Source organism: Alexandromys fortis, unplaced genomic scaffold (assembly GCF_014885135.2).
Source record: "Alexandromys fortis isolate MF-2015 unplaced genomic scaffold, M_Fortis_MF-2015_v1.1 scaffold_44, whole genome shotgun sequence".
NCBI classification, from domain to species: Eukaryota; Metazoa; Chordata; class Mammalia; order Rodentia; family Cricetidae; genus Alexandromys; species Alexandromys fortis.
Genome location: NW_026067921.1, coordinates 1,040,949 through 1,068,810, shown reverse-complemented (window position 1 = coordinate 1,068,810; position 27,862 = coordinate 1,040,949). Strand labels below are relative to the sequence as shown.

The 27,862-nt window shown below is 47.9% G+C and overlaps 1 protein-coding gene across 1 annotated transcript; it reads left to right on the top strand.

Moving 5' to 3' along the window:
* The first annotated feature begins 33 nt into the window (after window positions 1–33).
* Exosc7 (exosome component 7) lies at window positions 34–25,670 on the top strand. Its single transcript, XM_050141684.1, has 8 exons — window positions 34–169; window positions 6,886–6,987; window positions 7,231–7,325; window positions 15,330–15,495; window positions 17,177–17,247; window positions 19,191–19,314; window positions 20,583–20,738; window positions 25,428–25,670. Exons 1-8 carry the CDS (start codon window positions 113–115, stop codon window positions 25,530–25,532), a joined length of 876 nt encoding a protein of 291 aa, XP_049997641.1. The 5' UTR covers window positions 34–112; the 3' UTR covers window positions 25,533–25,670.
* The last annotated feature ends 2,192 nt before the right edge of the window (window positions 25,671–27,862 follow it).

The window sequence follows — 27,862 nt, the reverse complement described above, 5'->3', positions numbered from 1 at the left end:
TGGCGGCAGCCGCGGCTGCGGGAGCGGCCGCCGCGCGGGCCGATGACGCGCGGGCACCGTGGGGAAGGGCGCAGGCTGATGACGCGCCGGCGCGCACGGTGAGCGGAGCGGCATGGCGTCGGTGTCGCTGAGCGAGGCTGAGAAGGTCTACATCGTTCATGGAGTGCAGGTAGCGGTAGCGGCCGCGGGTGCAGGCCGTAGCGCTCAGGGAGGAGGTGCGGGGCGCCTGCGTGGCCGAGACCGACGCGCCGAGGCCTCTGCGGTCCGCGGCGAGAGTGCATCCCGCATGCCTCGATTTCCACAGCTCTCGGGATGGAGATTCATTCCTAGCTTTTCAGGGAGCGGTGGGCCTCTCTTGAGGCTGCTGCTCAATGGAGGAATGTCCTTATGGCCTCCACGCGCTGAAGGGCCTGCGCCTGAGATCCAGTAACCGGAATCCCGGCCCGTGGATGGACGTCTTCAGGCTTCGTACCGAGAGAGATGGAGGCCGTGCATCCGAGGGGAAAGGCCTTCAAAACATAAACTAACAGCAACCCTTCCACTCCCCCCTCCAAAAAGGGAGTGGCGGGAGGTGAGGGGGTGGAGAAGGGACCGCAGCTCAGTAGTGGAGAGCTTGTCCTAGCATGCAGAAGGTGTTGGTGGCTGGCTCCTGTAATCCCAGCACTTGGGAAGTGGAGACAAGAGAATCAGGAATTTAAAGCCAGCTGAGCTATCAAGACCCAGTCTCAAGAAAAGTCGCACTGCTCCGTGTGTATTGCTGACAAATAGGGAAGAGTGGGGAAGTGATTTGTTCTTTTGGCGGTGCTGGGAGTTTATCGTCATGGTCTCGTACGTGCTATGCAGGCGTTCTACACCGAGCCCCATTCCCAGCCCTTCTTTTCTCGTTTTTTTTTTGGGGGGGGGAGCAAAATGGGGGTCGCGTCTTTGTATTCCAGGCTGTTGTGGGACTCACGTCGCCCTTCTGCCTTGACAGAAGGCATGCCCCATCATCACCTGGCTGAGACTGGTAGACAGTAGTGTAGTCGTTTTAGCTTAGATTCCTGGGTAGCTATCATGAATACATGATGTGTACCCAGTCTTGCTTTTGGACATTCAAGAGGAAGAGGTGAAGAGGGTTAACCTGGCAACCATCTCTCTGGTATCATGCAAGCCTCCTCCCTGCAGTTGATCTTGCGATGTAGCCGGCAGATTAAAGCAACGTGTCACCATTTAAACTCCGTAATGCAAGTGACGGCCACGGTCTTTTTAAAAATCCTATGACGTTCTGGTCTCTTCTGTGCTCCTTATAGGGTAGAAATGCCAATATTTAGTCAATAGGTTGCATATTAAACCTGATTAATAAAATCCAAGCCCACCACTCATTAGCTTTTCAGTTCAAGATTAGGAACAGCGGGGTAAATGCAGAATGGTGTTGTGAGGGGGATGTAAAAATAAGGTGGTCAGCCCTGGGGGGAAATGGTGCCTCCCTTTCAGGTTTTTTTTTTTTTTTTTTTTTTTTTCCTGTCAGAATTGTGGCTTTGTCCTAAACCATTCACGCCACGTCATTACGGTGACCGCACTAAAAGCTGCTGGGATTTAAACTTTCAAATTGACAGGAACTGTTAAATGACCTGAAGAAAAAGGAGGCTCCTTGTAAGAGTTGGGAAGCTTCCATCCAGCTGCAGAACACCCTCTTTGATAATAACCATAACAAGCAGTGATTGGCCCTGGTGATTCATCTGCTTTTCTTTCCCAAGCTGTATCCTTCTCAGCGGCCACTTGTGCCCAGCTTCCCTTCCATCTTGGTGAAATCTGCCCCCCCATCCCTGTACCTTTAATTTCACGTGGCTTCTCCATTCCCTGTATCACATTGTGGCCTAACAACTCTTTACTTTTTTGAGGCAGGGTATCACTATGTACCCTTGGCTCTCCTGGAACTTATAGAGATCCACCTGCCTCTGCCTCCTAAGTGCTGGGACTAAAGGTGTGTGCCACCATGTTGGGCTAGCCGGACAACTCTAGAGATCCAGTTCCACTGAAAGAATTGGTCTGTGCTGCTAGTGGTTTGTTACCCTTGGTGTGGCATGCTTTGGATTACACACTCACCTCTGCTGGCCCTGTTGAGGATGGGTAGTAACTCAGGTGGCCACTCCAGAGCTCTAAGCCCCGTGGGATATTCGTTGTCTGTCCCACTGAGTGGTTTAACTGTAACCTCATAGCCAAACTAGGTCGTGACTGTTGATTGGGCTTTCATAGACTTTCCTCTTGGGGGTCTGTCTGAGCTGTTTCACTGCTTTGTTCTTGGCTATTGGAGGAGGACGGCTTGGCTGATGTTTTCTGTATTCCTGCTCCTTTTCTATGGCTTTACCTTTTAGCTTATGTCTGAGTCTGGTCTTCAAGGATAGGATTGAGAGCCGTCAGCTACTCAGTCTGACCATTCAGAAATGAAACCAGTCCCCAGCACATTTCCTTTTTAGCCCTTTGCCCATTCTATTCGCAAACCCATGGCACAGAAAGTCCGTGACCTTATTGGGCCACATCTTTTCAAAGGGATGCAGAGCTGCTCAGGAGGATCGGAGAGTGAAGTAACAGTTGCTGTCTAGTTTTACTTGGCATTTCTTGGGCCTGGTCCCACAAAGCCGGGCCAGATGAGGTTATTTTCTACTAAGAAAACACTTAAATCTCAGTTCTCTGTTAAGAAATGATGAGGTACTGGACATGTCAAAATAAGGAAGATGAAGGGGTTGCCTTTGAGTATGTTGAAGTAGTAACACCAATTGCCTTGTACCACATCCAGGTAGCAGAGTTGTTAAAATGACAAATGTAATAGCTATGCAAGTCTCCAGGAGCTAGCCCAGCAGCCAAAAAACCCTAGTCTAAGGTGCTTCAGTCCCGGCTGAGAAGGGCAGGGTCCATGTCATCATGATGCCCAGAAGCTGTTTCCTTCCCTGTTGACTGGAGCCTTCAGTCTTGGGTGACTTGTCTTAAGTATTCAATAGATAGATTGATCCCTTTGCTTCTCAGACTGCAAATAAATAAATAAATAAAATGCATGGTAAGGCTTCAGGTGCTGAACCAAGCCAGGCAGGTCCAGACACTTCCCTCAGAATTTTATAAGGAAAAGTCATTTTTTAAAAAGTGCTCTTAGTTCAGTGATGCATGGACAGGTTGTTTTCTTTCAGTTTTCGTTACTTTGGAGAGACTGGAACATCCATTAAACATGAAAGGAAAACGTGTAAGTTTTCATTCAGCTCACTCGTCCACTTGGCCTTCCCTAGAAGGCTGAGGGTTATTAGAGGATGGAGAGGCACGGTCCGGTGAGGTCCCGTTTTCTGATGACCACACCGCCCCACGTGGAATCAAGTCACAGGATGACATTTTAAAGGCAGCCCTTGAAACCCTGCGATTGATGGCGTGGCCTGCTGCATTCAGAGTCAGCCCCATCCTGATCAGGGCCACCTCATAGAGCTGGCCACCTCATCTCTGAAGGTTGTCTGTGCTGACTGTTAAGCGGAGAGACCCTTTGAGAAGGTACAGGCTGCGTAGAGTGGTGGGTACGAACTCTGGCCTTGAGTTCAAAGCCTGCTCACTGGCTGGGGGATTTAAGACACTAAGTTAGTAGACGTGGCAGTAAAGAGTAGCTCATTGAGGGCTCATTTTCCTAGACATTAAATTCTGCTGCTCTCCAAACATGTCTCCCGATGCAAGTGATTTCTTCTAGTGAAAGAGTGAGTTGAGCAGGTGGCTGCACGTGGACTTCACATGATTTAGGTGTTTTAATTCCTCTCAGAAGTTGCCGAGAGGGTTAACACGCTGAAGCAGATATGACGGATGGTCAGTGTAGTATTGTGTGGTGGGAGCATGCAGCAATGTTTTGTTTTTTTTTTTCTGTTTAACCTCTCAAAATAAAGTCAGATACATAGGCAGTTAGCCCGACAGTTTAAAGACAAGAATTGATAATCATATATTTAAGAGCAATAGTCTTTCTTTGTTTTCCCTTCTCCTTTTAGAGAATCAACCCTTTGAGGACCTGGTGAAGTTTATTGTTATTTTTAATTATATGTGTGGTTATATACACAAGTGAGTGCAGGTGCCAGCAGAAGCCAGAAGCGTTGGATTCCCTGTGAGCCACCTGATGTGGGTACTGGGAACCCTACTCAGTCTAGAGAGGCAGTATGAGAAGCAGTATGTGCTCTTAATCACCAGGTCATCTCTCCAGCCCCTTGTTAACTATTTTCCTTTTCCTTTCCTTTCCTTTCCTTTCCTTTCCTTTCCTTTCCTTTCCTTTCCTTTCCTTTCCTTTCCTTTCCTTTCCTTTCCTTTTTCTTAAAGTGGGCTAGAGGAATGTCTCAGTGATTAAGATCACCTGTTTCTCTTGCAGAGTTCTCTTCCCAGCACCTACATGGCAGTTCACAGCCACCCATCACTCTAACTCCAGGATCTGATGCCCTCTTCTGACCTTCTCTGGCACCAAGCACACACATGGCTCACATACTGACACACATGCAGGCAAAAGACTCAGATATAAAGTGAATGAATCTAATTTTTAAAAATTCAGAATAAAAATACTTTCAAGGGTGTTTATGAAAAATGAGGACGATCTCGATGAGATGGTTTGGGGCATTTTATTGTATGCAATGTGTGTTTGAAAAAAGAGGAGTATAGGGAGCTGGAGAGATGGCTCAGCGGTTAAGAGCATTGCCTGCTCTTCCAAAGGTCCTGAGTTCAATTCCCAGCAACCACATGGTGGCTCACAACCATCTATAATGATGTCTGGTGCCCTCTTCTGGCCTGCAGGCATACACACAGACAGAACATTGTATACATAATAAATAAATAAATATTTAAAAAAAAAAAAGAAAAAAGAGAAGTATAAAAAGAACATTAAAGGACTAGAAAGATGATTCAGAGGTTAAGAGTACTTGCAACTCTTGGAGAGAGCTCACACAGCTGCTTACAACCGTATTTAACTACTTCCCAGAATTCAGTGCTGCCTTCTAACATCCCTGGGCACCAGGCTTGCATGTGGTACACAGGTAAAACACTCATACACGTAAAGTAACAATAAATTTTTAAAAAAAATAACATGTAAAATGATATACTACCCTTCATATATGAAAAGGGAATTATTGCCCAAAAGTAGATCATTATCACAAGAAAGCCAAGTTGTTTCTATAACAGGGTCCAAATTCCAGACTTACACAAGTATGCTTTTTGTAATAATGCTTAATTTTAAAAGAAAGCAGTTAAAAAATATTATCTGCTCATTTGAATAGATAAAACACAAGATAACGCCGGGCAGTGGTGGCACACACCTTTAATCTCAGCACTCAGGAGGCAGAGGCAGGAGGATCTCTGTGAGTTCAAGACCAGCCTGCTCTACAGAGCAAGTTCCAGGACAGGCTCTATAGCTACTAAGAAACCCTGTCTCGAAAAAAGAAAGAAGAAAGGAGGGAGGGAGGAGGGAGGAAGGGAGGAAGAAAGAGAGAGAGAAACAAGATAAACTAGATCTAAATGAGAGACCAAGGGTGGATGGGAAAGAGGTGAGAAGAGGTGTGTGTGGCGGACATAGTGCAGATAAAACAAAGGATGTTACACTGGTATTCCATACACATGGAAGAGTAAATAAGTCATTAAGAGAAGCCAGCATTCAGTGAACCCAAACTGAAATATAAATAGTGGCAAATGAGTTTGAGTTACAAATGAAAACTAACAATAGACATAGACAGGTAAGAGCAAAAAAAACATGGTATCTGACTGTACTCTACTGCAAAGTTGATTCCTATGGGAAGAGTGGTTAGCAGCCCTGAAACAATGTATATACTGAGAGAGAGAGTATATGGAAGTTGGGGGTAGATAATGACAGCCAGGTTGCTCCCTACTTCCACCTCCAGGGATTTCGTAGTGGAACTCAGAAGAGACTTACAAAGAAAAATGAAGTCTGGAATGAACTATGAACATTAGGTGGAAGTGAGCTATTGATTTGAACTCTTAGCTTCTTGATAGGTAGTGAACTAAATGACAATGCGTTAATTAGTGTGTGTGTGTGTGTGTGTGTTTTCCAGTTCTGTTTGCCATGAAGGTTTAGAAACAGTGAGCTTAGCACCCAGATCCTGCTTGTTGTGTTCTTTATGCCAGTAAGAGGATCCAGGGCTCCCTGGGGAAGGGGAAGGGAAAGCTAACCAATTGCCACAACATGTTGTGTTGTCAGAAATATGGAAGAGTTGAGAGCACAGAGCCAGCCTAAAGGGACCAACATGCATTGAGTGAGAAACATTAGATTAGAATCCAACATGAGATGGACTTCTGTGAGTTGTGCTGTTGGAGACAACGGGAAACAAATAGTTGGACAGAGGTGACAGGCAGCACATAGCCACTCTGGTGCCGTCTAATGCTGCAGGGGACTGAGTGGGAGTTCCCCTCAGCTAATGCTGGGAGAGCATTCAGAGTGCCTGCGGGAACGGGCTGTGTTGTGACCTAATCACAGAAACAAGCTCACCTGCTTTAGTGTGTTGACCGTTTTAGAAGGTTAAGTATTCAGGGTGTGCATAACAGGTCTTGTGAACTGAATTTGGGGTGAATAGCCTTGAGGATTTGGAGAGGGGTGGCGTGACTTTTTGTTGTTTTGTCCATTTTGCTTGCTTTCATGCATGTGTTGTGTACATCCAATCTGGCAGGCCTTTGTGGTCAGACACATCTGACATGAAACCATTGCTTTGTCAAAATTAAGTGAAGGATAAGTCACTTGAGTCTCTTCCTTATATTAACCTGGTAGTATTGTTAGTAATAGTGAGGGCAGAATTTGGGGTGACCCCCTGAGAAAAATGGCAGTTGACTGTATTTCTCTAGGGGAGGAAAGGAGTCTGTCTGAGATGGGATCACAACCGAAAGCTGCTGTTCCCTTAGGAAGACCTTCGGGTGGATGGCCGCGGCTGTGAGGACTACCGATGTGTGGAGGTGGAGACGGATGTGGTGTCCAACACCAGTGGGTCTGCCAGAGTCAAGCTGGTAAGTGCTGTGGGCATTGTTCATACCCAGGTGGAGAGATGGGTAAGCCTTAAGGGTTGGTTACAGGCCCTGCTGACATTGGTCCTGGGGAGACCCAGTCCTTAAGCCATACTGGGAGAACACATCTCTCCAGATCCAAAGCACCCCTCATCTCAGACTCCCGTAACCCAAGCCACAACACCGTGCTTGTCTGGAAGAGGAGTGTGGTTGTTTCTGAGCAAGGACTCTTGTATGTGTCTACAGGGTCATACAGACATCTTGGTGGGAGTGAAAGCAGAAATGGGGACACCGAAGCTGGAGAAGCCAAATGAAGGCTACCTGGAGTTCTTTGTTGACTGGTCAGTACCGTGCAGGTGGTTTGAGAGGACGAGGAGTGCCGGGGATGCATAGCACGTGGGAGGCATTGGGTTCAATCTCTGACTCCCATTGGAAAAGCAAAGATTGAAAGATGAAGATTCAGGGCGTGACGGTCAGGTTTGTTCAGCCATTCATTTACCTAGGAAGGATTTACTCACTTGTAAAGCACCAGGCAGAAGTACCTGACCTTGTTCTAATCTCCTGGCTCTTGCTGAGGGTTAAGTGAAGTTGTAAATGGTAAGGTACTTTGGGAAGCACCAAGCAAGGGTAAATATGGATCATTTGATCCACAATACCCTGCGTCTCTTCCTGCTCTTGCTCTGCAAAGAACATTTGTTTTGCTTGGCAGGTGGGTCAAACAGCCTGGCGAGCTGGGAAAGTGGCCATAGTATTGGCAGCAAGTGTGCTGGGAAGAACCAGGGCTCTGTGGTATCTGCGTCCAGCCCTGGGCCAGAATGTGTGACCTCAATCTATACCTGAATCTCTTCCTCTAAAAGGGCGAGGCCTACACGTGGTGATAAGTGAAAACAGAGCAGCTCCTAGCCGGTGACCAACTCTCGTGAGATTCAGAAACCTTATTTCTTTTCCCTTTCCAGAATTGGGACTTGGGAATTTTTTATTTTGTTTTATGTGTATGGGTGGTTTGCCCACATGTATGTATCTAAGCACCACTTGGATGCCTGGTGCCATTGGAGACCAGAAGAGAACAATAGACCCCTGGAGCCAACGTTACAAATGGTTGTAGATGCTGGGACTCGAACTTGGGTCCTGCAACAGCAACAAGTGCTCTTAACCACTGGGCCAACTCTGTAGCCCCAAGGGCTGGGACTTTTTATTGTATGGCCCCTGCTTTAGTTCTAGGAACTAGTGTTGACCAAAGCAGGCCTTTGTCGGAACACAGCCCAAGAATGAAGTCCTGTGAGAAAACTCTAAGAAAACTAGACAAGAGTCTTGTGACCTCAGTTTCTTCAAAAACACAAAATTGTTCTTGAAATGTGTGTCAGTGCCTCCCAGGTGTAGCGGGCGGGAGTGAGTTCACTTCAGATTATTCACTGCCACTGACTGTTATTTGTTTATATGACTTTATGGAAAAACGTGTTTTTGCCATGTGCAACTTGTCCTTGTGATTATACATAGCTTGAACTCCCAAGAGCTTTACTCGTGTGACCTTCTTAACCCTCAGGGTAGACATTTTCTCATGTTCTGAATAAAGTTAGCTATTGCGTTTTTAGGCTCCATTCTCCCCGTTTCTACTGCCTCTGGAGCAGCATTCTTAGGATCGCCTCTTGGCTTCTGCTAGGTCTCGATGTGTGCATATCCTGTGGTCCTAAGACCTCCTCCACATGTGGAGGCTGGTTAGAGGGACCATAGGACTTAGCATATAGTTGTGAGCATGGCTGGAATTTGTCCTAGCTTTGCAGATGCAGCAACTGACTTAGGACATTTCTCCCACTCAGATTTTTCACCTAGGATTTTTAGTAGGTGCAGTCACATAGGCTCAGACTCCTAGAAGGAAAGCATGGAACCAATTAGCAAAGTCTAGGCACAGTGGCCACATAGGTGGGCCCATCTTGGTATGGTAGTTAATTTTCCTGTCTTCATTTCCAAACACAAAAATTGGTCCTCGCTGGACCCCTGTGAGAAAAAGACAGAGAGGAGGTGCCTGCCCAGGGTCAGGTGGCCAGAAATGTGACTCTGTTTCTTGCTCTTTCTGCTCCTACAGTAGAAGTCAGTTTAAGGATGTTGAGCTTGGGAGGAATACTGTCCGTTCCTCTTTCTGGCCAGTTTTCTTCAGCTCTTCCTCCACCCCCAGCTCCTGCCGTCTCCAGTCGGTTATCGTGGGGCTGACTCATCCTGCAGTGGGGTGGACGGTGGTGCCATCGCCTGCTTTGCTGCTGCAGGAAGCAGAATGGCTTCCGGGCCTCATCTGCAAATCCCATTATTTACAGACAGGAGCTGTAATTGCTTTCCTTTCCTCCCGTGTTTTCTGCCCTCCTAGTCCTGGGCGACATGCCGGCTGCATCATAAGGAGTGCTGTACTCCCATGCTGGGGTGCAGCGAAGGAAGGGTTTCACTGGACTCTGGGTGTGCGGCTTTTTCCAGGAGATGTAAGATGATCTGTTCCTCTCACCCCTGGGACGCACAGCGACAGCCCAGAGCACGGCTTGTGCATGTTCACCCTAGTAAAGTGAGTTAGTGGTGCTTGCCTCGGAGTGGAAGGATGTGGATGACTGCATTTTCCCCGAGTCACTAGCCCTGTTCTTGCCTAGATCCTGTTTTATCTATACTGAAGTCTGTGACAACACCGATACAAGCCTGAGTCCAGAGAGATGCCTGACGTTGAGGTGACCGTGGATTCACACAGCCTAGATACAGAACGAAACAGTTATGTCTGTGTGTGCACCATCCTTGCTCTTAGCAGAGATTCTGCTGGTCTCAGGAAACACTGTCTAGCATGGGAATCACAGTGTTCTCCCCAAAGTATGATGTGCAAAAATACTATGGCTTGCTGCAAAGTGGAATCCCTCTGGCCAGAATTCAGAGAACTCATCTCACTGTGTGTTGTGTGTCTGAATATGAGGAAGGGGCTCCACTTAGCCGCTGTGCTGGCCCCTTCCTTATCCTAGGTGTCAAAGCAGGGTGACTCCCAAGTTTGAGCTGCTTCCTCTCAGGATTTAGTTTATGAAGCAGCCTCACTGGCTGGCTGCGAAGGCTGCCTGCTGGTCTATTTTCCTCCTTTCTGAGTCTCGGAGGACCTCACTCGGAGCTCCGCTTCCCAGGGAGTTGTGAAGCCTGTCAGGACGGTAGCGGATCCTAGCTTATTTACACAGCTCCGCTAGCGTGGTTGGCCCTGGAGGCAGTCACACCCGTGCTCTTGGGTGTGCCTTCCTTTCCTCTTAGTCTTTTTCTCCTAATCCCCATGATTAAGCCTATATTGAAATATCTTTAATAAAACTTCCAACTCTACTATCAATAAAAATAAAGTAAAAAGAGGGTTGGGGGCATAGCTCAGTGGTAGAGGGCCTGCCTAGAATCTACAGTGAGGAGCTGAGGTTTGTAGATCAGTAAGTAATAAAACTCTTGCCTAGTATATGGGAGGTACTAGGTTCCTTCCCTAGTCACTCAAAATAGATAAATAAATAAATAAATTCTCAGAGGAGACAAGACAGAAACAGAGAAGGGTCAGTAACACAAGTAAATCCGTTCCTTGTTCCCCCTCATCAGCGCTGGGCTCTTTAAGAGTCACAAAACCATTTGATGCAGAAGTGAAGTCGGCCAGGCCCTGCGGCTGCCATCTGTTCTAGAACTCACGTGAGACTCTGGAGGCCAGTCCCTTTCTTGCTGCCTAGAAAACAGAACCAGCTCTTGGGTGCCTGTGGACGTGCTCGGCAGTATGTATTCCTCACACTGAAGAGCTCTGCTGGAGAGCTCCTATCTGCAGCCTGTAGCAGTTGCTCCCCACGGGGAGGAAAGAATTATAATTGGTGTTGGCATGGAGTCCCTCCTGCCACTCTGGGCCCAGCTTGATTTAATTCCTTATCAGCAGCTTCCAGGTTTTTATTGTTTAAGTTCTCAGTTGTCCTGGTCTCTCAAAGCAGATTGCTTTTCTGCTAACTCACTCTCTTCAGGTTTATCTCTTTGGGATGATAGTATGGACCCGGGTAGGTAATGCTCCTTCCTGCCAAGGTGAAAGACCTTGGTCCGCCTCAGCTCACTGGAAAGGCCCCAGCTACCCTGACCCAATCCGACTGCAGCAATGCCAGGCTGCTCTGACACTAATCTGGAAACAAAATGGACCTCAAACCTTTTTGTGGGCCTTTGCCTTGTTTGTAGTAACTGAGAAAGGTCCATTTCAAGTGAGAACTCTTTAAGAAAAGTTGGTTTCCAGGATGAAAGAATTCAGTAGGCTGCATGTCAGTCTGAGCTGCCACTAGGTGGCAGCCCATTGAGACACACTGCTCAGCTGACTTTGATCTGAGCTTTTGGACCTGGGAAAGGCTTGGCTTTTGTTTGAGGAATCCAGGAGAATGTTTGTCATGCCTGGGTTCAGCATGCCAAGTGTCTGTTATTTCCCTTTGGGATCGTAACTGAGTTTTGGTATGACCACATGTATTTTTCCCAAGCACAGAACCAGTCTTGGAAACCTGGTGGGTAGAATTGAGTATCTGTTCTTTGCCTGTCAGGGGAGCCCCATTCTTGGCTAAGGGCTGGGGGCGGTGACAAAGCAGAGAATTGGCGTAGAACGCCATTGAGTTGGCCGTTCTCGGTCTCTGGGGCTGATGGCATCATCGGCAGAAACAGATTTTAAGGCAAGGTTGAGAATGTGCTGCTGTTCTTGCCACCCCATGTAAAGGGGAGGTTCTGCAGTCTCAGAAATGAGTGTGCTCACACACAAGAGTCAGCCAGGGTCAGCCACTCTCCCAGTAGCCTGTCCTGTCTGTATGCCGCATAGATTTTCAGGCTATATTAATGACAAGGGAGCGATGTGGGCCCAGAGTCAGGAGTCTCACTGCAAGTAGACCTAGCTTCGATCTCACCCTACTCCAGTTAAGCATTAGAAGTGCAGGCAGCAGGAACCAAGTAGAGGGGATGAGTCAGAGGGTGGAGATCTGGGAGGACCCATGTTCTTCCAGCTGCTCTGGGAGAGGGACTGGCTTTATGGAGGGTTTGAGTTGGTTTGGTAACTAATAGCATTTGATTTTATGATCTGCTGTGATGATACATGTAAGCAGAAGCCTGGCATGACCAGCCTTTGTATGTATGTATTTTCTCTCTCTCTTTTTCTCTCACTCACTCTCTCTTTGACTGTATCCGTGGTCTAATAAGTCCCATGCCTAGAACACCCATTTGTTATCAGAGGCAAAATATAAGCCCCAGGCAAAGCCAATCTTAGATCATACTGGCAGCTGAGCCACAGTGACACATCAAGGTAAGGCCTACAGTGCCTGCCAGAGTTAGACCCTGAGCTCTGTCGGCTCTGTGTGACCTCCAGCACGTTATGCAACCTGTCTGACGCTCATTATCTAAATAGTTTCAAAGGTTAAGGGTGTAGCTCAGTGGTAAAGAGCTTGCCTGGCATTTGTGAAACCCCAGTACCAGATAGTTGGCCCTGCCTATGATGGCTGTGAGGATGAAATGGCCTGGTACAGCTGAAGTGCTCAGAGTGGCGCATGGCACATGGTAACCACGTGTGAAGTTGTTTGTGTTTGCCTCCCTGTAAGAGGAGAAATGCTTCCTGGGCCCTAGGTCACAGACACCTGAAAGGTTCTAGTTTCTTTTATGTGGTGCTGCTTTATTTTTCCAGAGGATTTTTTTTTTTAAAGATAAGGTCTTGCCAGGAAGTGGTGGGGCACACACCTTTGATCCAGCACTTGGGAGGCAGAGGTAGGCAGCCCTCTGAGTTCAAGAACAGCCAGGGCTGCACTAAGAAATCCTGTCTCGAAAAACCAGAAAGACAAGGTCTTACTAACTATGTAGCCCTGGTTGGTCTGGAAACCAGGCTGGCCGTAAATTCACAGTCACTTGCCTCTACCTTCTTGAGTGCTGGTATTAAAGGTGTGTACCATCCTACTCCACTACCAGAGAATTAACATGCCTTTAGTCAGACCTGGGAAATGCCAGTGTCTCTCTTGTGGAATGTGTTGCTCACTATTGTGTGGGCCCTTTGTTTGGGTGCGTGCCATTCCCTGGCTAGTACCTGTGAGGCATTTGGTTTTTAGTCACTGGAGATGGTCTCTGTCGCCCTTTTCTCTCAGCTCAACTGTTGCAGAGGGTCTCTTGTGTGTTAGGAGCCCCAGTGATGGATAGAACCTTCATCTCTGCTCTGCCTGTCCTTCATTGCCAGAATGTAATCTGCCTCCACCCCCTTCATTTTTATTTTATGAGTATGCATCTTCCATGGAGACCAGAAGAGGTTGTCAGATCCCCTGAGACCGGAGTTACAGGTTTTTGTAAGCAGCTATGTGTGTGCTAGGAAAAGAACCTTCTGTTGGTTTTTTGTTGTTTTTGTTTTTGGAGATAGGGTTTCTCTCTATAGTCTCGGGTGTCCTAAAATTCTCAGTTTGTAGAAACATAGACCAGGTTAGCCTTGAACTCGGAGATTCGCTTGCCTCTGCCTCCTAAGTGCCAGGATTAAATGCATGTGTCACCATGCCTGGCTAAACCTGAGTCTTCTGGAAGAGCGGCCAATATTCTTAACCATTGAACCATCTCCAGGCCCTTCCTGGCTTTTCTGTGCTGCCCAAAGCATGCGCTGTGTTTCCCGTGCTGAACACTTAACTCCTCTCTCTCTCTCTCTCTCTCTCTCTCTCTCTCTCTCTCTCTCTCTCTCTCTCTCTCTCTCTCTCACCTCCTGTTATCAGCTAGGGGCCCTGCAGATAGTACTGGGCCATGGTTGCAGAATCTCTAATCTTCCTCTCTACCTGATTGTGAACTATGCTAAAAGAATGAAATGTTCGAAAATAAAATGTTGCTCAAAATGGGTAAAGTTTTCTTCAAGTTAGCTTAGTCCTAAAGAAACAATGGGGCCTGGCTTTGTGGGCAGATGAACTGGGGGAGCTGTGAACGGCTCCCAGGGCCATAGATTACTGCTTTGCCCAGGGACTGGGAAGTTGGACATGTGCCTGCTGCATTCGGCAAACAAGCCCTGAGGACAAGCATCTCTGATTGGTTTGTGCACGTAGGGAACATAGGATCTAATGTTGACTGCTTGGTGTTGAGATTAGAAACAGGATGGATGCTGCTGGCTGTGCAAAGGTGCCGTCCTTGGTCTTGGCTGTTTCTCCTCAACAGAACTATTTTCACTGCTGTAGCTAAGGTTGACAAGAAGTTTTGGAAATCACTACGTTGCTATGGCAGCAGTGAAACTTCTCCATGTTTTTAAATTTGGCTACTGCTTGCTAATAGTAAAGGAAAGAGCAGGTAACCGAGTTCTACAATAAATGCTATGCTGGGATTCTCTCTTAGACTGTGTCACTGAGCAAGATCCCTTCCATCATTAAGTAGGTGCGTGGGCCCATGCTGCTGTTGCTTTCCCAGAGCCCGCTTTTCTCTTGCTGCTTTGATAGCTACTTTCCTGGGGTCTGAAACTTGTCGGCCCTCCAGGAATAAGAGATATTTATCCACATATATCCCACTACCACCCCCACCCAACTTTCCCAGTCTCCAGTGTCCTGTGCTAGCGTGAGCTGATCCCTTCCAGCTGATTTCCAGGAGTCAGGAAACTTCTGCAGTTGACTTTGTCAAGTCTGCGCTGAAGCAGCTGCCCCTTACCTTTCCTATTACATGGTGAGTAATGTTTACTTACCTCACAGACTTAATAGGCTGCTTTGTGTCAGTGCAAGACTCTCAGAAAGTCCTATAATGCCTTTGAGTCGTGCCCGAGTGGTGCATGTGAACTCTTGTTGAGGTAATTGGGCGTAGTAAGTATCAAGAGTCCAAAAAGGAGTGTTTTCCTTCCTAAAAAATACAGGTGACGTCAAATACAGATACTTAACAGGTCAACCGTGTCCTGCGGTCATAGGTCCCGGTCTGACACTGATGCTGCCCTGAAAGCCAGGGTGTGGAGGGTGAGACCACTCTGAGCCACACGCCACAGTCATGAGACTTCCCAGCTCCACAGGCCAGCCTGAGATGAGTGTTCATTTTACTCTGAAGATAAGTGCTCATTACCAGCTGAGGTTCACATTACCCCAGTCTCTTCCTCCTTGGCTGAAGAAGGCGTCTGCCTGAAAGCCTGTCACCCACTGATGGGTGCAGGGCCCAGTACCGGGCTAGGTCACTGCACGTACCTGTAGGCCCAAGTAGCTAATATCTTCTCTCATCTCAGCGACTTCTTTTTTCCCTTCTGCCTTATGCAGGACAGGGCAGCTCTCTGCCTTTTCCCCTGGTGGTATTCTTTGTGCCGGCTCTCCAGCCTTCCACGGAGAACAAGTTCCTTGTGTTGGTAGAGACTCACACAGCTTTTCTGTTGCTGTCTTGTGTAGTTCAGCCAATGCTACCCCAGAATTTGAAGGGCGAGGAGGTGATGACCTTGGCACCGAGATCGCTAACACCCTGTACCGGATATTCAACAACAAGAGTAGCATAGACCTGAGGTCCCTCTGCATCAGTCCTCGGGAGCACTGCTGGGTCCTCTACGTGGACGTGCTGGTGAGTCACCTGCTGTCCCCGCCCGGCACCACCCTTGTTGAGGACCTGCTGGCTTCTTTCCTCCTCCTGGGGAAGTGTTTTCAGCCTCCACCGTTGGATTATTTGGGAAGAGGTAGTCTCCCGTAATCTTTTATTTACAAGATGAATACAGAGCATTAGTAAGTGGTACACATAACACCATTCTATAATAACATTGTAGTCATAGCAGAGTTATACCTAAGATTACTCATAGGAGTTATCAGGGAATTAAAAACAAGGATCTCCTGGAAGGTACCAGACATGTCAGAGTTTAGCAAGTTGGCACTTTGTGTGGAATGATAAGCTCTCTGAGTAGACACTAGAGACCTAAAGAAGAAAGGGACCAAACTGTCGTCTCTGATAGTGGAAAAAAGAGGCCTACAGAAGTAAAGAGCTTGCCAGGCAGTAGTGGCCACACCTTTAACCCCAGCACTCGGGAGGCAGAGGCAGGTGGTCTCTGAGTTCCAGGATAATCTGGTCTACAGAGTGGATTTCAGGATAGCCAGGGCTACACAGAGAAACCCTGCCTTGAAAAAACAAAACCAAAAGAAGAAGGAGAAGGAGGAAAGAACTCAGCCAGTGTTAGTGCCTGTGCTTGGCCTCTCTGGGAGGACTGAGCCAGGATCTAGGGAGGCTGGAACATACAATAGGTTCTGAATACCCTGTTTCTGTTTTTCTGACTAGGACATAGATAATCACCTGAAATCACTGCTGCTCGGTATTTTTAGGTTCCATGAATAGTAATAACAAGACTTGCTGTGCTGTATTGTCAGGAAGAACTGTGGGTTCCCCTTCAGTGTAGTTAAGGGTTTTTCTCGGGAGGGATGATATTGCACAAATATATGAAATGTCATGCCCATCAAAACCAGAAAGAGATTCGTGACTTCTCCATCTCTGTGAGGAGTCTGGCCGTCGGCTTTTTTTCTCAGAACCTCAGACAGAGGCCTCTTGGGAGGGCAGATTTGCTGCTTCCCTGTGAGGTGTGCTCTGCTCTCACCTGCGAGAGTCTACCTGGGTGCTCATAATCCTGTACAACATGGAGTGGTGCAGGTCTGAGCACTGGGCATTGTCTCGTTACTCACATGCTGGAGGAGTCCCTGCCCCGTACATGCAGTATCCTTTGTCAGTTATCCGAGAGTGAAGGCCGAAGTGAGGCGGGGGTGCAGCTGGGAGTCGTCTGGGGCAAGATCAAGTCAGCTACTGCTGAGGTGCTGACCCTCCTGCTTGTGAGAACATTAGACCTTGCATGTGTGCCTGTGTAACTGCAGCTGTGGACTAGCAGCACCGTAGTTAGGGGGCATTCACGCTCCTCATTGTTTGGGCTAGCCACGGAGAGCAGCCCACCTTCTTATTTTAGTTAATTGATTAATTTATGGGTTTTGTTGTTGTGGTTTGTTTTTTGTTTTGTTTGTTTTGAGGCAGAGTCTCATTATGTAGTCCTGGCTATCCTGGGACTCACTTTGTAAACCAGGCTGGCCTCAAACTCACAGAGATCCCCCTGCCACTGCCTCCTGGGATTATAGATATTAACCGTCATACCTGGGCTCATGTCTTTTTTTTTTTAATATGCATTCAGCATGACCTAGGAATCTGTTTCTTAGCTGGGTTAATGCTTCATGATAATTAATGCTGACTTTTTCTTTCCTCTCTGTGCCTCTCTCAGCTGCTGGAATGTGGTGGGAATTTGTTTGATGCTATTTCCATTGCTGTGAAGGCTGCTCTCTTCAATACAAGGTGAGTCTCCCTAAAGATCAGTCCTGTGGGCCTGCGGAGAACTTACAAGGAATCGTACTGTCTAAAATGTTAAGCTCCAGGAAAGAGATTTTGTAAACTAAAACTAAGTAAGATATGGATATTTTTGTTTATTTTTTATTTTTTTATTGATTTCATTGGTAAGCGTGTACCATGTAAACCGTATTAGGAAACCAGAGACGCATACAGTGGCTTCAGGTAGTCTGCCTGTTACAGGATGGGCCCTCAGAGTTGCCTTTCAGTTTCTCGTGTCTCCTCCCTTCTGTCCGTAGCACCGAGCAATAGCACAGAGCAGGTGCTCACACATTCCTCGGGTATGTATGGATGTTCTAGGAGGGGAGCAACTTGGTTTGTGTTACAGACAATGGTTCCCCCCCTGTGGTTTCTTCATAAATAAGACTGTGAACACACACACACACACAGGGATCTAAGATTTGTGTTGACATTTCTTTATTATGTCTAAAGAGAGTCTGGCAGCTGAGGAAATGTGGGTGGGTGGGTGGATGGGTGGGTGGGAGTTCATTTCCTGAGGTATCCTGGGTAAAGTGATTGAGGCTGTCGTAGTAGCTGAGTTAGTAAAGGGCTAAGGAACCTTAGTTCAGTTCCCAGGGCACACACCTGTAATCCTTTGCTGGGAAGGCAGAGATGAGAGAGGATCCATAGCAGTCCCGGCCAGCCTGGCTAGTGGAGTCAGCAAGCTTAGGGTTCTGATGAAAGACCCTGTCAGGAAAATAAGGTGAGAGCAAAGAAGATACCTGAGGTCCTCTGACCTCTGCACATGTGTAAACTTGTGCACACCATCTGCACAAGCTGCTAGAAAGAGAAAACTTTGAGTAAGTGAGCAAATATATTTATTCTGGAACATGGTTTTTTAATGGTGAAAGTTGAACAACCTGAGTCTTATAACATGGAGATTAAAATACACACAGCAGCATCTTCAGAGGCTTGTTAACAAGAAAAAGCACTCACTAAGTGCAGCTTTCACATCCTGTTAGATGGTTGTTCTAGTTTGATTTTGGCTATTGTGTCTGGTATGTCTGGGAAGACCTCAAATGGTCACTGTTTTTAGTTTTCAGTGCCCATGTTATGGACAGTGTAACACAGATTTTATACCCTTTCTGTTGTAAGTGTCGACTACAGGACAAGTAAAAACATAGACTTACAGAAGAGCTTGCAAGGTGGAGTTCTGATAAGACCAGGAGCTGTAGTGCCCTCCACCCTGATGAGACTCTGTGTGCTAGATCCCACCAGCAGCAACCAGCGCCTGGGCTTTGTCAAAAAAGGGAAGGAGCAAGGGGCTTGTCATCAGAAGCAGCTTAAAATGGGATGAGTCTGCTTGACTAGCCGGTTCCCGTGGGTGCCAGGCATTGGGGAAGCTGTTTGCTGTGAGGGCGTTCTAGGAAAATTGATGCCAGCCTGTGAAGCCTAGGTACCCAGATACTGAACAGCTGTCAATCTCACCCCCAAGCAACAAAGAGCAGTGACCCCATGATGCCCTTAGAGGATGGAAAGGCCTTTGTACATGGAGCCCTCTGAACGAGCATATGCCACTCAGCTGTCCTCCCCAACCCTTTGCCCCACTGTGTTGTCTTTCCATACACCTTCCCCCTTTCCCTCCCTCCTTTCCCCCAGTGTGTGTGTGTATGCACGTGTGTGCGTGTACGCACGCGTGTGCAGGCTTCTTTTTTGACATAGCAATCCCATTTCAAATGCTTACTGTCCAGGTCAGATAGGATATTACTTAGTACTCCAGGCCCCTGACATGGAAGCTCTAGCCTTACTCTTTGACAGGTGGTAAGGATGAAAACAAGATGGAGTTAGTGAAACTCCTGCTTGTAAGATGGGAATTTCAACTCCTGTTCTCAAAAAAAGTTATGCTTCCTCCTTCCAGTAGATGAACATTTTAATTGTGCCTCTATTTCCAGGATACCAAGGGTTCGCGTTCTGGAGGATGAAGAGGGGGCAAAGGACATCGAACTGTCTGACGATCCTTATGACTGCATGCGACTGAGTGTAGAGAATGTCCCCTGTACCGTCACCCTGTGCAAGGTGTGAGCTTGTCTTTTAGCATTTTTGCCTTCTGTGGGGTGGTGGGCCTCCTCCAACCCTGGCCTGTTGAGATGCCTTCACAGGCTGAGAGGTTGTAGTTGTACAAACCATATAGATGTAGGTGTAACCCAGATCTCATAATTCCGTTCCATTAGAAGCATCATCTGAGGAGTTCCCAAGAGAAAGCTGCTACATCAGCAGTGGGGCTGCCACACTCCCTCTGCAGACCCTGCACGGAATCTCACTACTAACTCATTTTCCCTAACTCCTCTGCCCCAGAGTCCAAGGCAGCTGAACGCTGTACATTCCCAAACAGTGTCCTCTGTGCACCCCGATGTCCACATACAGGAACTGGGGGCTTAGGGCCAGCCCTAGGTATCACATGTCAAGTCAAGTATGGTTCCCACAGAGCCCTGAGGTTTGCAGAGCCTGACATCTACCATAGCCTCAGGCCTGTGTTGGCTGGGCTTGTGACTGATTCCACAAGAGACTCGTTATGTAAAAACGAAACTGAGCCGGGTGTGGTGGCTCAAGTTTATTAATTCCGGGACTCAGTAGGTGGGGACCAGAGGACCACTACCAGCTTGAGACCACCCTAGCCTATATAACAAGTACCTGGTCAGGGCTACACAGCAAGACCTTGTTCCAAAACAAAACAAAGCAAAAGCCAAGTTTCAGTCATTTGTTTCCACTGAAAGTCCTTTGAGAACTGGGACTGTAAAGAAATGTTCATAGGGTGTTGGGACTGAACCTAGCTCTGGAGGATGACATCATTTTGCCCGTCCCTTAGCATGGCTCTCTGGATTCACTGTTGGAGTGAACAAGATGTAACATGGCCGCACATACGCATCTCTCACCTCTGTCCCCTGTTGGAAAGCCTCGTGGCCTCTGTCCTGATGACTGTGCTCCCATCTCCCTTGTTTCCATTTTGTCTTTTTATTATATTATTCACACAATGGACTGCATTAACAGTTAACAATGTTCCAGCAATTTTCAGATGGGCAGAATTTAAAATAAGATCTGGAATGAGCCGTGCATATGCAGTCTTTGTAGACTTTGTGTCAGGGGACTCTGGGATCTCTGATGTAGCATTCACATGTGTTTTGGTTTTTGATTTTTTGAGACAGGGTTTCTCTGTACCTTTGGAACCCTGTCCTGGAGCTAGCTCTTGTAGACATCCGCCTGCCTCTGCCTCCCGAGTGCTGGGACTAAAGGCGTGCGCCACCGCCTGGTGCTTGCGTGTGTTCTAAGAAGCCCTTATCTTGCAGATTGGCTGTCGGCATGTGGTAGATGCCACACTTCAAGAGGAAGCCTGCTCCTTGGCCAGCTTGTTAGTGTCAGTGACCAGCAAGGGAGTCGTGACATGCATGAGGAAAGTGGGCAAGGGAAGCCTGGATCCCGAGAGCATCTTTGAAATGATGGAGGTAAGGCCATGGTGCTGGGCAAGCCCGGCTAGGGGAGCTCACTGCTTCCCACTCTTCATTTTCCATGTGTCTTCCCCATTCACACCCAGGACCCCAGCCTGGACCTGGGAGAGCAGAGGGCCCTGCCAGTAACTGTTTTATCTTCAGCAAGTCTCTCCTCTAATCCCCAGTGGCTGCATTTTGGTCTGAGAATATTGACTTTGACCATGTAAAGAATCAACATAATTATCACAAGATGAGGAACTGAATTCCTGTCCCTTCCAAAAAGAGTGTAGATGAGAACAGCACTAAGGAGCGACCTCTCTCAGGTTCTCCACAACCTGGAGGTGTTGGGGAGAACTAGCAAGCGTCAGGTGAGACGCTCTGGGGACGGGTGAGAAGATGGCTCAATGAGTGGAGTGGAGCTGGACAGGTGCCTGTAATCCTAGTACTGGGAGGCAGAGACAGGTAGATCTGGGGGCTCATTGGCCAGCTCCTCTAACCAGTTAGGTGAGCTTCACCTTCAGTGAGAGGCCCTGTCTCAGAAACGAAGGGGAAGAGTGATGCTGACCTCTGGCCTCCACATGAAAGGACATATCAGGCAGTGTGCCTTGTCCCAGGCATAACCCGTCCCTTGGCCAGCAAGGCTGTCTCTGAGGAGTAAAGGATTTTCTAAAGACGTGCATGCCAGGACTCCAGGCATTTGAGCTCAAGAGTAGTATACACAGAGCACTTGTCCTTTGATATTAAAGTGAACAAAACATGATGTGACGTTTACAGTTAGCGTAAGCAAACACCAGTACAAGGAGGGAATCCACCTTGTGAAAGAGCCGAGAATATTCCTCCCACAGAGACAGTGTGGGCGTGCTGGGGCTTTCCCTTCATGCCCTTGCTCTCAGCTGCGTTCACTTATCTTAGTTTATTCTTTACACAAGGCCTCCTGTGGGGGAACATTCTATGCTGTGCTCCATCCATAGCTCATAGCTTTCTTACGCAGGCTTCTGCATCCAGGGGTCCCCCAGGGTGGGAAGGATGACTGCCTGAGCTGCTCTGAGGATATGAAGGGCCGGGGGAGAGCTGGTGTGTCCTCGGCTGACATGTTGTCTGTGCCTGTCAGCTCTTGTTCTCTGCTCTTCTCAGCAGCCTAGGTTTGGGTTTCTCTACATGCTGTAGGACCCTCCCCCCTCCAAAGGACCCCTTTAGACAAGAGGAGCTCACACCTTTCCTTAGAGAGGGCTCACTTCGTCTGGATGTTTTAAACAATAGCAAAGCTTTATTGTGCACTGCATGCCAGGACTGTCCTTAGTGTTCTTCCCGATCTGTTACCCTCACAGTTCATACTGTTTGAGATGAAGAACCTGAGGCATAGAAAGGATCAGCAGATCTCTCTGGAGTGCTGTGGCTGTGCCTCCAGGACCGTCAGCCTGTCTTTGCCATGAGCTTAGGGCCAGGGCTTCAAGGTGGTTGGGAAGTTAGCTCCATCAGTGAGCTGAGCATAGGTTTCCCTGACTGGGAGTGAGGCCTGCAAACTTGGCTCAGGGAGCCGTTGGCTGTGACTGTTCTGACTGCCCGGAGGTTGAGTGGGAACCTCTGAGGAGCACTGCAGACTGAGGCCTCTGCTCTCCACCCCTGTTGTCCTTGCCCCCACCTCTCCTCATCTTTCTCCACCTTCACTTGCATAAGTAATCAGACCTCCTATTTCACAGAATTGGATATCCTTCTAGTTTGTGTTTTCATGTTGTGTGGGCACACATGTGGGGAGGTGCTTGTGCACATACGTGTGCATTCACGTGGCAACCAGAGATTGACAAAGGAGTCCTCAGCCATTCTCCACCGCATGTATAGGGGCAGAATCTCTCACTCCAGCCCAGAGCTCATCAGTCCAAGCAATCTAAGCCATCCAGCTGTTCTAGGGATGCCCTGTCCGGCTCCCTGTGAGCTGAGATCACAGGTGTGCTACACATGTGCCCATCCAGCTGTTCTAGGGATGCCCTGTCCTGCCGGCTCCCTGTGAGCTGAGATCACAGGTGTGCTACACATGTGCCCAGTGGTTACTGGGTGCTGGGAATCTGAACTCCAGTCCCCAATAACTTTTCTTAAGTAGTCGTGCCTAGAGACTCACCCTGCATGACAGTCACGGCGGGCCAGGATAGACACAAAGGTTGTGATGGGTTGTGACCGGTTGTGACCGGCCTGGGGCTGGTATATGCCTGGTGTCTCTCTCTTTGGCACTGCAATCCAGTATAGTAGCAGAGTCACAGCAAAGGCTATGGGAGCATTCAGAGCTTGCCATGGAGATTTGGGGTGGTGCATAGTATTCTTTGTTGTTTTTTTTGGAGACAAGTTTCTCTGTGTAGCCCTGGCTGGCCTGGAACTCACAGAGGTCCACTTACCTCTGCCTACCTGGAATCAAGAGTGTGTGCTGCTGGGCGGTGGTGGCTGTGCCTTTAATCCCAGGACTTGGGAGGCAGAGGCAGTCAGATCTTTGTGAGTTCAAGGCCAGCCTGGTCTTCGTGAGCTAGTTCCAGGAGAGGCTCCAAAGCTACAGAGAAACCCTGTCTCAAAAAACAAAACAAAACAAAACGAGTGTGTGCCACTACCACCTGGCTGGTGCATTGTAAGTCTTAAAATGATTCATGAACCTGAAGATAGGATAATAAAGATTTTGTTTGGGGGACCTTTGGTACATTCTATACGTGTTCATTTAGTCTTTTTTTTTTTTTTTTTTTTTTTTTTTTTGCTTTTTGTTGTGAGATTTTTTATTTTTGAACTAGAACTTAGCTTGAACTAGCTCTGTAGACCAGGCTGGTCTCTAACTCACAGAGATTTGGCTGCCTGTTGTGAGACTGCTAATTATTGAACTAGAAGGTAGTCTGACCTCACGTCAAACCCCTGAGCACCTGTGTGTAGCACCAATTCTAATTGTTTTTAATAATAAAATCCTGGAGTCAGATATCAGGGTAGATGCTGAAAGATCAGAGAAATAGAGCAGCCAGCCAGTAGTTGTTACCCCTACTGAATCCTCAGACCGAATTCCCTGAGCTCCTGTCTCCTCCCGCCCTACTCCTCTCTCGGCCCAGCCATACTCGTTCCTGTCTCTGCCTCCCTAGTGCTGAGGTGTGAGCCACTACTGATTGGCTAATTCTTTTTTTTTTTTTAAGTATTTATTGATTTATTATATATACAATATTCTGTCTGCTTGTATGTGTGCAGGCCAGAAGAGGACACCAGACCTCATTACAGATGGTTGTAAGCTACTATGTGGTTGCTGGGAATTGAACTCAGGACCTTTGGAAGAGCAGGCGATGCTCTTCACCGCTGAGCCATCTCTCCAGCCCCTGGCTAATCCTTTTTTAGACTGATTTAATCTCCTGTAGCCCAGGGTCGCCTTGAACTCACAGAGATCTATCTGCCTCTGTCTCCTGATTGCTGGTTAAAAGTGTGTGCCACCACTGCCTGGCATCTATGGCTAACTAATGTGGCTAGCTCCACACTCTGATCTTCAGGCAAGCTTTATTTGTTAAAGCACAAGCAAGATATCACCACACTTGTGCCTGGGGGTCTGGTGCCAGGTGAGTTAGGAATGGCTTATTCAGATGGCCTGGTTGGTCTCTGCTCCTTCGTCAGCAGGAGAGTTCTTTGCCTTATTATAAGGCAGTGTGCCTCAGCCAGGTTTGGTTGGCAGTGTGGCTGTTTGTTGTGGCAGCGGGAACATTGACAGTTGGCAGTCTTTTCTGGCCCTCAGTGCTTTATTTGTGTGTGTAGAGGATCTCCAGATGTAACCATGATGCTATTGGGATTTATGGTTCATTTTGTATTCATTGAAAGTTCTCGGGTGAGCTAGGGTGTAGCTCAGTGGAATGTGTGTCTAACTTGTGGGGGAAATGAAAAGCTGCTCAAAAATGTCAGTGATGCAGACAAGTGTGTGTGTTGGGCAGGCTGGCAAGCAGGGGAGCTTCTGGTCAGTGCATGCCTCACCAGTGGGGACCTCTCTTACAGACTTTGTTTTGTTTTACTCTTTGGTTTTGGGGGGCCCATCACCAAGCTCCCAAATGAAAACATGGAGTCTTCTTCTTACTTATGAATGCCTGGCCTTAGCTTGGCTTGTTTCTAGCCAACTTTTCTTAAATTATTCTGTCTACCTTTTGCCTCTGGGCTTTTATCTTTCTTTATTCTGTATGCCTCTCTTTACTGCGTACTCTTGCTGGGTGGCTGTGTGGATGGGTGGCTGTGTAGTCGGGTGGCTGGGTGGCTGTGTGGCTGTGTAGCCGGGTGGCTGGGTGGCTTGGTGGCTAGGTGGCTGTGTGGCTGGGTGGCTTGGTGGCTGGGTGGCTGGGTGGCTGTGTAGCTGGGTGGCTGGGTGTGGCTGGGTGGCCGGGTGGCTGGGTGGCTTGGTGGCTGGGTGGCTTGGTGGCTGGCCCCTGCTGTCTTCTCCTTTTTGCACTCCCTGATCTTCTCTCTCTCATTTATTCTCTGTGCCCGCCAGCCCTACCTGTTTCTCTCTCCTGCCTACCTATTGACTAGTCAACTCTTTGTTAGACTGATCAGGTGTTTTAGACAGGCAAAGCAACACAGCTTCACAGAGCTAAACAATGGACTATAAAAGAATGCAACACATCTTTGCATCATTAAATGTTCCACAGCATAAACAGATGTAACGCATCTTAGAATAACATTCTCCAACTCTCTGTCCGTCCCTGTTGTCTGCAGAGCAGCAAGCGAGTGGGCAAGGTGCTGCACATGTCCTTGCAGAGCGTTCTGCACAAGGAAGAAAGCCTGGGGCCCAAGAGGCCAAAGGTCGGGTTCCTGGGATGAGTTGTCACCACTCTGGCGGACTGTGGTTGTTTCACTTTTGCATTGAGACTGGTTTGTATATTTTCTTAATTGTTAAAATTTAAGTCAACATTTGTACATGTAAAAATAAAGTCTATTTTCTGGTCTGGTTTGGTTTTACTAGCATCTCCAGCTTTATACTGTGACTTGGCAATCTGCTGCTGAGAATGGAGGTGAAGAGGGTCTCTGTCCTCCAGGGAGCTGCCTGCTTCCCAGGTACAAGAGGATGATAGCAAACCCTGAAGTAAAGGCCCTGTAGAAGCTAGGCAGGTGGCACACACTGGGAGGAGGTCAAGCTTGAGCCTATTTAACAAGACCCAGTCTCTAAAACAGATTCCTTGCAGAAAGTGATTTAAGGCTTGTAAGTATTTTGTGAACAATTTTTTCTTCATAAAGCTTTCACAGTAAGAATTATAAGTCTAGGTACGGTGGCACACACTTAATCCCAGTACCTGGGAAGCAGAGGTAGATAGATTTCTATGAGTTTGAAGCCAGCCTCGTCTGATATGTGGTGAGACCATGTCGAGAGAGGGAGAGGGAGCGCCCAGGCTCCTGCCTGTGTGTCCACCAGGTCCTGCCAGCCAAGAAATCCAGGAGACCCTCCCTTAGGTCAGAGGCTTAGTGGCCATTTGGGTCATTAGCCAGCCTTTCTTACCATTCTTAGATTCTTCTTATTTTTACTTTAAGTCAGAGTCTTACATAGCCAGGGATGCCTTTGGCTTCCCAGTCTTCCTGCTTGGGAATAGGTTGCAGGCGTGTTCTAGTTTATCTGACTTCCTTTGTGTGTTATAACCCCTCCCAGATGTTTCGTAAGATGACCATGTTTTATCAGCACGATAACAGTTGTTTAAGGAATGGTGTCATTGGACATACCGGCCAGCTTTCATTCTCTGGGGATGGTAAGAAAGATATTTTACTAACTGTGCAGCATGGTAGAATTAAGCCGTCATGGATAGAGGAGTGTGTGTGTGTGTGTGCACGTGTGCACACACGCATGTGCATCTTTTCCAGAAGAACCACAGCTCCTAAGTCCATCTCATAGGTCCCTTGGGAGGCAGCGAGGTAGCTGGTTCACAGAGAATGTTCAGCTAGTGGCATCTGCATTCTTCGTAGGAATTTACCGCATAGTGGAGAGGACACAGCGTAAGCTGCAGCTGTCAGGCGTTACCTTCAGCCGCCCGGGTGTAGGCGCCTCCCCTGGTGTGTGACCAGCTTCATCCATGCAAAGTAGCTGGACTTGTGTATCCCAGGAAGCTGCTGACCTGTTGATAGCATAGTTGTTATATTTATAATGTGATATATCATAGTTATATTCTGGGCTGTTAGCTTATATTTTCCCAATGCGTGCTACTTCGGATGCCATGACGTGGTATTTCCAATAGGGCAGGAGGCAGGTTTCATCCTCTGCCCCGTGCCTAGTGTACCCACAAGGAATGATTGGCAGTGGTGATGCAGACATGTTCCTTCAGTTCCAAGGGTCACTTTGGGGTTTGTAGATGGCAATCCGTGCTTTGTGTTTGCCCGTGAGTAATAAAAGTGAACATTCAGGTTAGGCACAAGCATGGTACTGGTCACCCGGATTTTTACGCCACCTCCCTGTTTACACACACCTCTCCCCTACATCTGACTCCATAGGAAAATAGTTGAAAGAAGAAAACCCAGGCCCGGTTAGTGGGTGAATCGGTTCTGTATGTTGGGACAGCAGTGAGGGAGCCAGAGCCATAGAACACGTGGTGGTTTGTTTTGCATGACGGGAAAAGAGTACTTAGCTAGTAGAAACGTGTTTGGGTCACTAGATAACGTCCCTAAAGAGCAGAGTGTGATCAGAGAGAAGGCATGTTCTCTGGAAACAGAGGTGGCGTGGCCTAAAATCCTGGGGCTTCTGCAGAAGCAGTCAGCGTCACCAGCTGGTCTTTTCCCCAGGGCATTTGTAGACTTAGGATGTGGGCTACCTGTTATTCCCCAGAAGGCCCCTGAGCGTAGCTCACCTGGGGAACTACATTTCGCAGGAGCCCGTAGCGTTCCGCGCAAAGGCTGCGCAGGCGCAGAACGTGGCGTTTGACGCACGTGCGTGGGGGACCCTTCAAAAGCTGGAACGCTGTCCGTTTGTCCTCTTTTCCCTTCTCTCCCTTTTACCGGTACGCACGCTGCAATAAACCTCGCGCCACGTGGGTTTTGTTGTGTTTTGCGTCCTCCTTTTCGTCCCGAGAAGAACACTCGACCTCCAAGGAGAAGAGAAGAAGAACAACAACACTACCTTTGATGCTTGTGCAATGGTTTTCAGTCTGCAGACTCCGTAAACACTGCTGGGT

Excerpts from the sequence above, each read along its gene's own strand:
- Exosc7 (XM_050141684.1), top strand. The coding sequence starts at position 113 with ATGGCGTCGGTGTCGCTGAGCGAGGCTGAGAAGGTCTACATCGTTCAT. Across the intron at positions 17,248-19,190 it reads GCTGCTCTCTTCAATACAAG|GATACCAAGGGTTCGCGTTC; the intron begins GTGAGTCTCCCT and ends CTCTATTTCCAG. Across the intron at positions 19,315-20,582 it reads GTACCGTCACCCTGTGCAAG|ATTGGCTGTCGGCATGTGGT; the intron begins GTGTGAGCTTGT and ends CTTATCTTGCAG.